Source organism: Tachysurus fulvidraco, chromosome 9 (genome assembly GCF_022655615.1).
Source record: "Tachysurus fulvidraco isolate hzauxx_2018 chromosome 9, HZAU_PFXX_2.0, whole genome shotgun sequence".
Taxonomy (NCBI): Eukaryota; Metazoa; Chordata; class Actinopteri; order Siluriformes; family Bagridae; genus Tachysurus; species Tachysurus fulvidraco.
In genome coordinates, this window is record NC_062526.1 from 9,066,290 (window position 1) to 9,080,697 (window position 14,408).

The 14,408-nt window shown below is 35.5% G+C and overlaps 1 protein-coding gene across 1 annotated transcript in view; it reads left to right on the forward strand.

Moving 5' to 3' along the window:
- The first annotated feature begins 1,340 nt into the window (after positions 1–1,340).
- The window catches only part of iqgap2 (IQ motif containing GTPase activating protein 2), a 33,671-nt gene continuing 20,603 nt past the window's right edge, over positions 1,341–14,408 (forward strand). The window contains exons 1-5 of the mRNA XM_027138565.2: positions 1,341–1,591; positions 5,597–5,696; positions 11,158–11,314; positions 11,652–11,729; positions 12,378–12,454. Of these exons, the coding sequence (XP_026994366.2) occupies positions 1,546–1,591; positions 5,597–5,696; positions 11,158–11,314; positions 11,652–11,729; positions 12,378–12,454 (458 nt within the window). The 5' untranslated portion in view covers positions 1,341–1,545. The remainder of the gene's footprint in view (positions 1,592–5,596; positions 5,697–11,157; positions 11,315–11,651; positions 11,730–12,377; positions 12,455–14,408) is intronic.

The window sequence follows — 14,408 nt, forward strand, 5'->3', positions numbered from 1 at the left end:
TTTTCTTCTTGTTTCTTGTGTTAGCATGTTAGCATGGACCATAATGAAGGGGGGTGAGGTGTAAAATGTAAAATGGCTTAAAATGAGGGGCCACATAATGTTTTTGTTCTGATCTCACAGCTGAAGCCAACTTATAATTATATTGTTTGTATTATTAGTAAAGAAAAAAAATTGCCTTTAAATGAAATACACTTAACCATATACTATTTTGTTTGTTATTGTATTTTTTTAATTATTTTTTCTTATTTTTTAATTGTTTTTAATTTTTTATTTGTATTATTTTTTTTATAATTTTTAATATATATATATATATATATATATATATATATATATATATATATATATATTTTAAGAGCATTAAAATGCATAGGAAATATTTCATCCATATATATATATATATATATATATGAAAAATATATATATATATATATATATATATATATATATTTTAAGAGCATTAAAATGCATAGGAAATATTTCATCCATATATATATATATATATATATATATATATATATATATATATATATATATATATATATATATATATGGATGAAATATTTCCTATGCATTTTAATGCTCTTAAAAAAGAGAAAATCAATTGTGGTTGGTGATAGTTATCGACATTAAAGGCACTCACAAAGCAAAAAACACCAGCGGTTTACCAGCATCCATCTGGAAGCATGTCATAAATGATAAATGATTGATGATTGTGTTTTTGTGATTTTTCACATATTTTGATTTCCTGTATTTCACTGTTATGACTGAAAGAGTGTTTCTGACACAATTATCAGATGGTGGGAATGGCAATGATAGCACATGACAAAGCAGGCCTCAACAATATAATAAGCAGGTAATTCAACCCAACCTATTCAACAAAGCTCTCACACATTTCTTGTCAATCTCCTTTTGTACAGAGAAGCACAGTACAACAGCCTCACCTTTTTTCAAATTTTAGATCTTTTAACACAATACTACAATGCATATTGTGTTAACATTGTCTAATATTATATATTTATATCATTAAATATATATATAATTTTATATTTTTATTTTTAAAGAAATATAATATACTTTTAAAATTATTTTATTTATTAATTTATTAATTTTTTATATACTTTTTTCTATAATTGTTTTATTTTTTAAAAGATTTAATATAAAATTAAAAAAAAATATTATTTTTTTAATTATTATTTTATTTGTATTATTTTTTTACTCCATCATATACTGTATATTATACATTCCTCAGTTCATACGTCACGCGCTATGCCCTGGTTTTATTTACCGCCTTTCACCGCCAGGTGACGCAATTCCCGTGACTCTTCGCGACACTCTGCGCTCTTTCCGTGGCGAACTGTCAGTAAAGGAAACTGTTTAGTGACAGAACCTGAGCGCGATGGGAGAAGTCTTTCACACCAGACTACATCACACATGACAGGATACTTCTTTTAAACAGAATCTGACTAAAACACAAGGACTTACTTTGTGTATTTCTGTAAAAAACAATAAAAACAAAGTGTCAGAGGAAGTGCAGTCGGTGACAGGATGTACTATGAGGACGGAGCCACTTCACACAGACCCAGATATGGATGTAAGTACACGACTTCATTTAGAAAAAAAGGCTTTTCATTTCATTTTATATGTATAGAATAACTTTATTTAACCCTTCAATGACTTAAGTCATGATTAAAAAACAACTACAGGCTAAAACTCAGCAGCAGAGATGATTAAGAGCTAATTATTATTATTATTATTATTATTATTATTATTATTAGTAGTAGTAGTAGTAGTAGTAGTAGTAGTAGTAGTAGTAGTAGTAGTATTATATGTATTCAATTATTATTTATTATTATTATTATTATTATTATTATTAGCATTTAACGCTTTAAAGTTGTGACAGTCTACAGGTAGCTTAACCTGTCAGACCATGTCCAGCTTTCTGTGAACATTTTGTTGCCCTGATATAAAACCATACTCTTTTAAACCTAATCTTAAGCTCATTTTAATTATTTCATTTAAAAAAAATGGTTTCAAATGGTACTAGGCAAGAGAACCCGAGGCAGTGACTCAAATCAAATCCTGAGGCATTTAGTCATTGCACTTAAAATGTGAATAGGGATTAGTATAAAGAAACACTTTCTCTTGTTAAACATTAGCCTTGGCAGTTGTTAAAGCACATGACAACAATGAAATAGTTTAAATGACTCCCAATAAGTATACATGAGAGTTTTTGTGTCAGTTCTACAACACTGGATGTGAGATAAGCAGATTGAAGCTTATAAATGAAGAACATTATACACAATACATTGCATTATTATACATACATTTATGTATTATTTAAAAATGCATGATTTAGAATATGCAGTTTGTGTGATGTTTTGGATTCACGTCTGATTTGGATAACAACCTGTTTCTCAATACATATTTTTTCAGTGTGTAACATTTGTTTTGCTGGTTTAATATTAACCCAAAACTTCTCCACTAGGTCAGAGTTTTTTGGAGTTTTGTTCTCTAATCTTATCCTGTTCACTCCATCCATGTTTGCTTTACACAAAACATACCATCTCGGTTGAGCAGTCCATCATGTTCCTCTTAACTGCATAATGTCCTGGGAGTTCTGAAAGCATGCTATCCAGTGACCACTACAAATAATTTAGTACTATGAATCTAATGGAAGTCTGAACTTGAGTATGTCTTGGGTTTTAAAATTGGGTTAAAATACCGGCAATGTTTAAATGACATTAGAAATCACGTGTTTAGTTACAATGGTAGACAAATCAATAGTGGCTAGGACAAGGTTATTAGTATTAAGTTATCGTTGCTTGGTGGATGCATACAGTAAGTTCAGTAAATGCATGTAGCAACACTATATGGCCAAAGGTTTGTGTACAACTGACCATGACACTTATATATGTTTGTTGGACATCCCGTTCCAAAGGCATAGCATTTATATGGACTTTTCTGGGTAGGATTTTCACTAGATTTTGAAATGTTACTTCAGGATTTGTGATCATTCAGCCACAAGAGCATTACTGAAGTCAGGCAAAGATGTCTGCTATTCCAGTTTATCCCAATGATATTCAGTGGGGATGAGGTCAGGTTTCTTAACTGTGGTGTAGTAACGCTTCTGGTGTAAGAAGCTGTCACCTTACAGCATCTGAAAACTTTGGGGAAATGTTGCAAACACAGTGACACATTAAAAACATTGTTAGAAAATGATAGTAAGCATACAGTATAGACGTTCAGTTAGTTTTATTAATTAGGTTTATCCAAAAGACTTTATCAAGAATATCTTCTGTATGTCTTCATTCATATTCGAGATATACTTACTGTTCTGCATCCTTTGCCCCAAGTAAACACATCAGCCCCCAATGCAACTCCTTACAGAGTGAAACAGAATTAACTGAGTAGTAGTAGTAATACTGTAGCAAACCACTGATTGAGTCACATCCTGTGAAAGGCATCCCTGGGTAGGGGGGTTTTTGGGGTTGTGCATGTATGTATGAGTGTTTTGGTGGTTCTGGATACAATCTGGATAGTACACCAGTCTACTCTAGTATTTAGCTTACAGAATTTACAATAACAGCCTTTCCTTTATTCACAGCTTATGGTATTATAACTGTATTGTATTAAATATTGACTTTAGAGAGATATTTTAATTCAAGCAGTAAGTTTTTGTGATTCTTACAGTGGGTTTATTTGCACACTGTATATAATAAGTGTATATTAACCAACCAGCCCATAACCAGTTTACTGAATCAATGAGATAAGAAAACGTATGATTTAGAATCGAATACGGTGTGCAGTCCTTCTTTCTTGTTGATCATTTACTCCCACATGTGGTGTGATGTAATGTTCTTAGCTATCCTTTTTCTTAGCAGTGAGGTGGCGATGGATAGATAGAGGCGCTAAGCTTGAAAGAAATTGATGCGCGATGAGGCCCACTGGAGATCAGTTGGCAAGCCACAGCATGTATGTCTGAGCTTAAAGTTTGCCAGGCTGTTAATCACAACGAGGCACTCATTTGCAAAAACAAAGGCAAGCACGTGATTGTGTCATTAGAATTCATTTTTATTAGGTGAGTGGAGACTGGGAAAACAGTTGGTGCTGTGCTGGCTGCATTCTGTGTGCTCATCTTCTGGCACAAAGGAATAATGATGAATCAGTCAGCCCGTGATGTAAGTCACATGGTAATGCATGATGCACAATAAACTGTTTTCATGCACAACATTTACTACATCTTATGTTGATGATAGTGATGTATGTTCCAAAGATATTTTCATTAGTATCACTGGTACTCAATACTGATTCTATACATTGACTTGACCACACTAAAGTTTCTGTACCGTGTAAACGTAGATCAGTAGATAGACATGCAACATGCTTTAAGGTCGTTTTATTAAGGTCATGTGGTTTCATTGTCATTGTCATATGGGTCAACAGCACATGCATTGATTTCACCATATTAAATCGAAACACATGACATTAGACCAGAGAAAACATGATTTTATTGCTGTTGTCTCTCAGCATCAGAGTCTGAGGAACATGTTAATTATATTCATATGTTAATAACCACATCAGGCTCTTCTCAACCATGTTATGACATCATTCCCTTGCTGATATCCTTAATCCTGTTTAAGGAAAAGCATATTTTGATCAAATAATTAACACCAGGGATGTGTGATGCCATTACCACCCTGAAGATTACTTTTTCAACAACACCACATGATAAACAACTTATATCATTGAAATAATTAAACTAAAGTTGTAATTTCCTTTTTTTATCACCACCGTACATTTTCCTCTAAAGCGCTGGCATCAAATCAACAATTAAAAAACACTGTTTAAAGCTGATTGTGTGACGTGTCTGAGATACAAATCCCTTTACACCTTAGTGTTACTAAAGAATTTGAAAAGTATTAAAACTGGTCTTAATAGCCCATCTGTCTGAGCTGCTTTAACAGAAAAGGAATCAACACCTTCTGGCCAGGCTGTGGTCTTCAGTTATAAATACTTAAGTCACATGTAGACAAAGGAAGCTAAAAGTTAAACTGTAGCTCCACTTTGTCATCTATTATTATAGACGCCAGTGAGCTCTTTGGCAGCAGGTGTAGTTTTGAAGGGAGAATGTTCTCTGTAATCATAGGCTTTGAGAATTAAAGGTGGTGTCTACACTTGTTGCACTGATACAGTTATCTTAATAAGTTCATCCGTAAGTGTCAGGCAGAAACTCCACCGAGGTTCCATAAGATTGCACACAGTTTTAAACAAAGGCTATAAGATTTCAGGAAAATGCTCTATGCAGTAGCTTTCATGTTAACCCAAAATGGCTTTAGCTAGTTGTTTACAGCACTCATGCATTTAGCAACAGAAGACAGAGGGAACGGATTGAACGAGAATCGTTTTGATCCACCAGTAAGAACTTGATTTCCATGTTTTTTCTAATTATCTTAATGGACCTAATTGTTATACTCGTTGCTGGTAAAGATTGCTATGGTGGCACTGTATGGGTTGGTGTAAATGTAACATGGGTCTCCATGGTTTCTTTTGGGTTGACTTTTGTTCTGCACTTTCTAATTGTACATTTTTTTTGCAGCCATTGTGGATGATGAGAGGCTCTCGGCAGAGCAAATGGATGAAAGGAGACGGCAAAATATCGCCTACGAATATCTCTGTCACCTAGAGGAGGCCAAGCAGTAAGTTTATACTTAGACTTTAGAACTGACAGATAATTGTCTCTATTATTTGATGTTGGCCCCTTTAACAAATTGATCTGCTTGCGTTTGTGTGGTTTATGGGCACATAAACTTGGCTTATGTTTTATATTCACTCTGATGTGTGATAGGTCTGGGTTGTGTTGGGATTTTTGAGATTTCCAATACAGATATGCAAAACTAGAAGGCTACATTTTTCTTACCTTTTTGTAATGAATAAATGAACGAATAAACTACACGTTATTTACATCATTTAGCAGATGCTCTTATCTAGAGCGACTTACACTTATATCATTTATACACCTGAACTGTATGGGTTAAGGGCCTTGCTCAGTGGCCCAGGAGTGAAAGCCTGGTGGCCCTTGGGTTTGAACTCACAACCTTCTGATCAGTAGTCCAACACCTTAACCACTGAGCTAACGTGTCCCCACGTGTAAATACTGCTCATCACATACCCTATACTGTTGTATATATATAGAGAGAGAGAGTTTCAGATTAGATATAACACATATATAACACAATTTATATATACACATAGCAATAGGTACGTATACAGTTCAATGTGCTAACCAACTAGTTATTTTCAGTGCTAACAGCTGAATCCAATCCCTTACAAAACTAAAATTACCCAACATTCTCTTGCAAAAGTCAGAACGCTGAACAGTAAACTTTTTGTGTGCTTGCCGGTGGTGTGTTTCACTCAGATTCTCCAATCTCTGGCAGCAACAAAGCAGTGTTGCTAATCCCAAATTGTAATCAAATGTTTCATCAGGTTTGACATATCACCTGACTTTAAAACCACTAGACATTTTTGCATTGGGAACTGAAAAACAGCAAGACTTCAGCCATCCACTCCTTTTCCACTTTTTTTTGCCTAATTTTGCCTAATTCTATTTTTAACATATTCAAATTATATTATTAATATTGCCACGTATAAACTTTACATGCTGCTTTTCTGCACAGATTACATGACTCTTGCCCATGGCATTGTCCATAACCCCTGTTCCAGGAAACCTGTCCAATTGCATTAGGATTACCGTGCTTGTCACTAATTGGCCTGTAAATGGCATTATGTCCTACTGTTCTGTGTGAGTCACAGAAACCTGGCCATTGGCACAAAAAGCTTGACTCCTGTAATCCAGGTTATTCATCAGATTAATACTGTATAAGAGTGAGGTCAATGCAAAAGCATTATAGATTTTTTTTTATCTAACTGAATCTATCTATATATCTGTAGGTATTGAACCTCCTTTGTGTTCGGTTCTACATGTATTAGTAATGACATACATTATACTATGAAAAGTACATTTATTTTTATATAGTATTTTTCAAATCTAAATGCTGTAAAACTTTAACTTTTCTTCTCGTTGTGGGACAGTAACATTATCCTTTGCAATGTCTTAAGCATTCTAAAATTTTGTTCTGTTTTAGCTCATTAATCCACACTCCTGATTGTTTCCTTCACTTCATTTTAGGGACATGTATGGCAGTGAGTAGCTTGTCAGCTGATAGGCACACACTCTTTCCCACACCTTTCTCTCTCCTGCAAACTGATGCTTTACTGAGGAGACTTTGTACCTGCTGACTTAAAGTAAATAATACATGTTTACTCATGTGTGCTTTGTAGATAAGAGTCCTTTGGGAGAAAAATTTTCCTATTAACTGTCAGTGCTCTATGACGTTAAAGATCTGGGAGGTGTGGTAGCCTAGAGGTTAAGGTGTTGGGCTACCAATCAGAAGGCTGTGGGTTTGATCCCAGGTCCACCAAACTGCCATTGTTGGGCCCCTGAGCAAGGCCCTTAATGCTCAGTTGTATTAAAAAAATGGCTCTGGATAAGGGTGTCTGCCAAATGCTGGAAGTATAAATCTATGAGTTTAGTCTATTATGCTGTAGGTTGTGATAAGTGACAAAGCAGATCACATCTAATCCCCAAGGTGCTTGTCGTTGACTCACAGCTTTTATTTTTCTCCACCAATCAGATCTTTCTCTTTCTTTCTGCTTTTCAATCCTTGACATTTGGGATGTAGAAATACTGGCAATCTCAATTACAGTCCTAAACCGTAAAAGTACTTAGTAAAAGTAACTTTAATAATGACACTTTATTCAAATGTCTCTAACTGCAATTTAGTGGGCAATGTTAATGAAAATATAATATTGTGTATTTATATACATTTATTTACTATAACTTTAGAAGGATGCATGTTAAAATGTTTACAATTAGATGCATGTTAGAATGACAACTTTGAATGTTCACATGTTTACTGTGAAGTGAGGAAACACAACACTATTAGCATGTGGAGAGATGCTCTTTCTCTGCCCTTCTGTCCTCTGGTACAGTTTCTCTTTAAAGTCATATTCATGCTGATGATCTCGTATGCATACTGATGTAACCTGAACAGTACTATATTGAACATGACTCCCTTCTAGGACTTTTCTCAGAATTAAATTTGTAACACTCTGTAACAAAACGACAGTTATGTGTGCACTTCCGGTTTGAAGTTTCAAGTCTCATAAGTTCTCTCCAGAAGTAGCAACTAATTTTAGGAAGTAAGAATATATATAATATCAAGATCAAATGAAATACAAACCTTTTACAACCTTATACAAACCTGTAAAATCAAGTACAATGAAGTAAGTTTGGCATAAATTATATAGCAAGGATACAGTATCTATTTAAAATTGTACTGTATTACAGCCAGGGCAGGTTTATCCACATTTAACTAAACATTACATTTGATATGCAATGCCCCAGTCCACTAAACTGCAGTTTTCTACAATTCACACGAGCAAGAACAGTAAGGAATACATTTAGGTTTGTCTAGGGTAGATTATGTCCAAATTAATGCTGTCCCCCAACTGAATGTTAAAGTTCTCCCATTTACAGACAGGTTGTGCAAGGTGTATAAGCTATATATCTTTGTAAAACCTTGGTATTGGAATATACTGTTCATCTTGAAACTGGTGACCTAGTTAAGAAGTAACACCATGTTCTCTAAAACACTTTAACACAATAAATAAATAAATAATAATAATAATTACTGGAATTATCTTTCAGATTTGTAGTTGAAATCCTTAGTTGACCTCATCAGACTCTCGTTCTATATAAGAGACAGTAGCCTGGCATAACTAGAGACTCCCGATCACTCTTCAGTATCCAACTGATCAGTTTGTGTTGACAGAAAACACAGCTTGTGGGAGGAGGCAGCAGAACTGCTGATGTGTGATGGGGCAGCATGTTGTCTCAGCCATTGTTGAGCCATCTGTGTTGTTTTTAATTAAACTGCCCTGAAAGTTAGATAACACCCCTAGTAAGACGTCAAGTAATACAAACATGAGTGTGCATACATACACTACAGTATTGAATAACAGTGTGCATGTTCAGTGTAAACTGCAAACAAACAAATGGCAAAATAATAAGAATTGAAACTATAGTTAACATGTAAATATGTAGTCATGGTAAGGAAATTTTTATATATATATATATATATATATATATATATATATATATATATATATATATATATATATATATATATATATATATATATTTATAGGATTCCCACAAATCACGAACACAAGTTCTGCAAACAGCACGTCAGTACTTGCATTTCAGCAGTTCATGCCCCTACATCAGCTCCTTTCATATGCAGCTTTGTGCTTTGTAATGCAATATAACCATTTGGAGAGACACCAAGCACATTGCACATTCCATTAGCTCTTTTTCACATGAATTAATTGTGTGCCGGATTGTCTCTTCATTTCAAGCAGGTATCTTCCTCCTCTTTAGATAGTGGCTAACCAGAGATGTCAAGAAAGGTCTTCTTCATGTTTTTGAGAAAAACGAGAGCACCGAGTTAGATTAGAAAGACAGCTCACCAGCACCTGGGATATTGCCATTACCCCTACACAGGCATGGCAAAAACTGTGGCAGTGTAGGTGCCATGACAATGGAGCCTTGTTTTAGTGGGTCAGGGTTCATTTGTTCAGTGGGTCATGGACCAGTGGTTGCCACATTGAAAGGAAATTGCACTGGTCTGCATCATTTAACCAGCATTTTCAGGAGTCAGTGATCTGTGTGATATACAATCTTGGGATGTTTTTCTGATTGTATGATCATCCTTGTGTTAACATTTTGAGGGTGCTCACTAATATTAATCATTATGTTATTCTGCTTAAGATTACATGTGAGAAATACCGAATGTGACGACTATTGCATAACAGTACCTGTATTGCTGTGCTTTAACAGTATAATGATATTCACAATAAACAGATGTTTTCTCAATCATTTCTAAATAGAGCTACTGTATATAGATTTTACGAAAGCTTTCCAGAAAGATTCACACGGCATATGATTGCACGTGATCTGGAGTTTTTTATTTTCATGCCTGCAAATGGTCTAATATGAAGGAACAATGAAAGACCATGTTCATTAATGTGAACATAAAAGATGCATTTACATTGTTGATTAGAAACTAGTTTATTCACGTGTATGCTGCCTAGTTTATGTTTTGGGAATTAGACACAATTAAATCCATATTATGGCAGGTACAAACAAAAATACTTGGCGCAATCCCTGAACAAGACAGGTAGCCCCACAGATATCAAAACAAACAATCTTTCCTGTTAGTCCATGCCCACATCAGGTTTTATCCGAATTTAGATACAGATGCAAATATTTGGAGCACAAAACAGATCAAGATGATAGTTGCATTGTGTTACACCACTAGTGTAAATGTGTATTTGTTTAAGCTTATAGTAAACACAAGACTATATTTTTTTCTTATAGTCCTTACGTCATTGCCAAACTCATGTGAAAGGAAATGAAATCACTCTGATGTTAACAGAAAGCTCATTTAAAGCAGCATCAAGCTCCTACTCTATAAGCTGATATTCTCATTTTGTAGATCACATACAGTATGACTTCACAGCCTGAGATATTTGTGCAAGGAAGTGAGACATCATCTCAAAAACTGCCTGCATTTGGTTGCACTACAGAACTGAAAACCTGTTGTGTGCATTAAGGGGAATATTGTGCAGATATATAGCTCTTTTTAAGTAAGATTATGTCACTTATATATTCCAGTACAGAAAATATATCTGATAGCCAGAGATAACTGTTGGCCTTGCTGTGTACCAACACCATGTAGGATGATCAGACTAATATTAGTTCAAAATGAATATTTTATAAGAAGACCTCTCTTGTAAGTCTGGATAAGCAGCTAGCTCTCTAAAAGCTTAAAGTTTAATTTGTACTAAAAGCTTAAGAGACAATTTATAATGCTTTTCCTAAGGGAATGTAGAGAAGATTTTTATGATTTCAGACTGCTGGCAAAATAATTCTTGGAACACATGTTGCCAGCACATATAAGAGGATGACGACGGTCAGGTTTTTGGTTTAAGGTTTGTGATTTAGATCTGAGATCATCTAAATTTTCTTTTCAGGTGGATGGAAGCCTGCCTGGAGGAGGAACTTCCTTCCACCACAGAGCTCGAGGAGGGCTTGAGGAATGGCGTCTACCTCGGGAAACTCGCAAAATTTTTTGCGCCCAAATTGGTTTCTGACAAGAAGATCTATGACAGAGACCAGAGCCGTTACAAGGTATGCAAAGTGAATTCAAATTTAACGTGAAAGTTTATTTGGATAGATGTCAGTAAGTGAATATTCTGTCTACAAAGCTTAACGCTTTAAGAAGCTCTAGACTCAAATGTGTCCGTCCCACTGCTTTTTCAAGAAGCTCTGTATCCTAAACACACCACAGACATTCTAACTTCTTCCGTATTCCCACGAGTGGAGATAAACCACTGATGTGTATTTAACGCATCAGTTTGATATCTTTGACTTTATTGTTCTGAAGAAATCAATAATAACACAGTATCGTATTGACTAATTGTGTATTTTATCTGTTTCATGTCCTTTTCTTTTTTGTGTTGTCCAGCAAACCGGGCTACTTTTTAGACACACAGATAACACAGTTCAGTGGCTCAGAGCTATGGAGTCCATTGGTTTGCCAAAGGTGAGGCTTTTAGTGAAGAATTTACACACTCAAACTCACATGGTGTGTAGTATCAACCCTCTGCATAACTAAGGACTAAAACAAAGCTATTATCCTATACAATATACAGTAACCCTTATTTTTATGTCTGTACAAGGCTCTATATATATATGACCTCTGTCTTTGGGTGCTGATGTATCCTGTGACTTGCAAAAAATTTAGTAGGCAGTACCTGGCAGAGCCTTTCCCTCAAGGGCGGAAAAGTTGTAGCCAGTTGCAAACTTGGGTCCTCATCAGGTTTTAATATTACAGTATATACCTACTACAATATCAGCATTTGTACTAAGCATTTGTACTAAGAATATACATTGTGTTCCTTTTTATTCTTTAAGTATTAATTGAGAATATTTGGTGTAACTGAGAAAGTTCAAAATCAGACCTCTTCCATACAATTAGACCATAATTGTTATGTAATCAGACTACATAACATACAGTAATAACTGTTAGTGTGACAGTGCAAAAATGTGTATGAGCTAAAAATGTGGTTACTCCACAGTTCTGCTGAAATCTGTTGTTGCAGGTGAAGAGAATTATTGACATTTTCAGATTTTCTATGTGAAATATATATATATTATGGCCACAAAGACTAATATTGCTTACTCCTTTCAGATATTCTACCCTGAGACAACTGACGTGTATGATCGTAAAAACATGCCCAAAGTGATCTACTGCATTCATGCACTCAGGTACCGGCGAAGGATCTTTCAATAATGTATGCTGCTTAGTATACATACATAGCAGTAGAATACAAACCTGAAATAATGTAGTGTGCAAATGCTAGCTCATGTGGTTTGTGGTGCTTAAGTGCTTGCCATGACAACCTCGCCCAACATACCAAGCTCACGTCCTTGATGGTTTCACTGACAAGTGTCCTGCGGTACATCATCTCCAGAGCCCCTACGGTTTACTTCCTGCCTGCTTATAGTCATTTCCTGTCACTGCTTCCTGTCAATTCCTGCCTTTTTGACACAGAAGCAGAACTTATTGTTAAAAGGTGGCCTATTTCTTTATCTGAATCAGAATCAGATATTTCTTTTTCAAAATCTACATTTATTTTCTTAGTTTTCTGTCGATAAGATTAACAATAAACAGTCATTCATAATCAGTAGCTGTGATAAAGTAGCATATCCTGGAAAAAGGTTTTAAAAAGTTTTTCTCTATGAAACAGTTCATGTTAGTTGATACGGCTGCGCACGCTGTTTAATCAGGTGCCGAGCCTAACAGGAAACCTGTCTAAAGAGATGCTTTCTGTTTCCTTTCTGCTTACATGTTACTTATATACCTCACGTCTAACTCCAAAGTCAACAGCGCCCCCCTGTAGCATTTCAACTTCAGTTCTGATCATCAAAAACACGTGGCCCTTTAGTTCAGTTGGTTATTAGGTATATATTTGTGCTTGTTTTGCACTGAAGTCTATAATCTGTTAAATACATTATTAATAAACATTCAACTATGCACATTATTAATATTCCATTGTCTGAATAAACCAATAGCAAGACAAAACAGTGTATGGTAATCTTCATCAGCCTCCATTGCTAAGCAGACGCTTGAGTGTAATTAGCAAATACATGTCCATATGTTTACTGACTGACAACAAGAAGGCTGTTGTCATTTTTAGTTTAGTTTAGTATTTTCTTGCTCTTGCACTTTCTTTCTCTCTCCTTGTTGCTGTCTTTCTCCCCACCTGAGCCTGTCTGGCTTCCTTCCTCTTCCTCACAGAAGCACTTCCTTCCTGACCCTGTTGTAAACTCAGCTTCTCAGTCGGACTAAGCAGTCTGGAGGCCAAATGGATCCAGGGAAACCCCCTCCTAAGCAGAGGAAATAGCCACAGGCATCAAATAACCCAAATCCTCTTCATTGTGTTTAGCCTGTGTTTAATTATACACTGCATATACACATTTTTTTGATTGGATGCTGCATCCATTGATGCCTGAAAAAAAATCTGTAGCTATGCTTGTGGAAAAAAAAAACAGTTCCCCTCCCCTCTCCCCTCTGCAACTTAGTGCAAAGGCTGTAAACAATTTAATTAGTGTGAGCCTCCCAGTCTTGGTTAGTCATTGTAAGCTGTTTCTCATGTGCCAGGGGTTAAACATTTCACCCTTTGCTCCGTGTGATGAATAAAGCAAAGAAAGAAACCGCCATTTCTGTCCCTATTGTCTTTAGAGGTCAAAGGTACAGGAAACATGCAATCTTATCTTACATACATACCCAAGCACACAGTACACTAAATGTTTTAATGATTCATCGTCTACTTGCCTTTTATCAGCAGGTAGATGAAAGTTTAATGGAGTTTCCAGGCACCTGTAACAGGCAGACCGAAGGATTACTTCTAACATTGTCAAGACTTGACCCTACTGCATACTGACCTCTTGTGTTAGAAACCATGCCGTTACACCTGCACATTTCCTATTGTACAGATAATGCTAAATTATTCCTTATTTCAAGTAGGGATGTAGGTAGCCTAGTGCTTAAGGTGTTGGGCTACTGATCGGAAGGTCATGAGGTCATATCCCAGGTCCACCAAGCTGCCACTTCTGGGCCCCTGTGCAAGGTCCTTAACCCTCAATTGCTCAGTTGTATAAATTGAAATAAATTGTAAGTGCCTCTGGATAAGAGTGTCTGCTAAATACCGTAAATGTA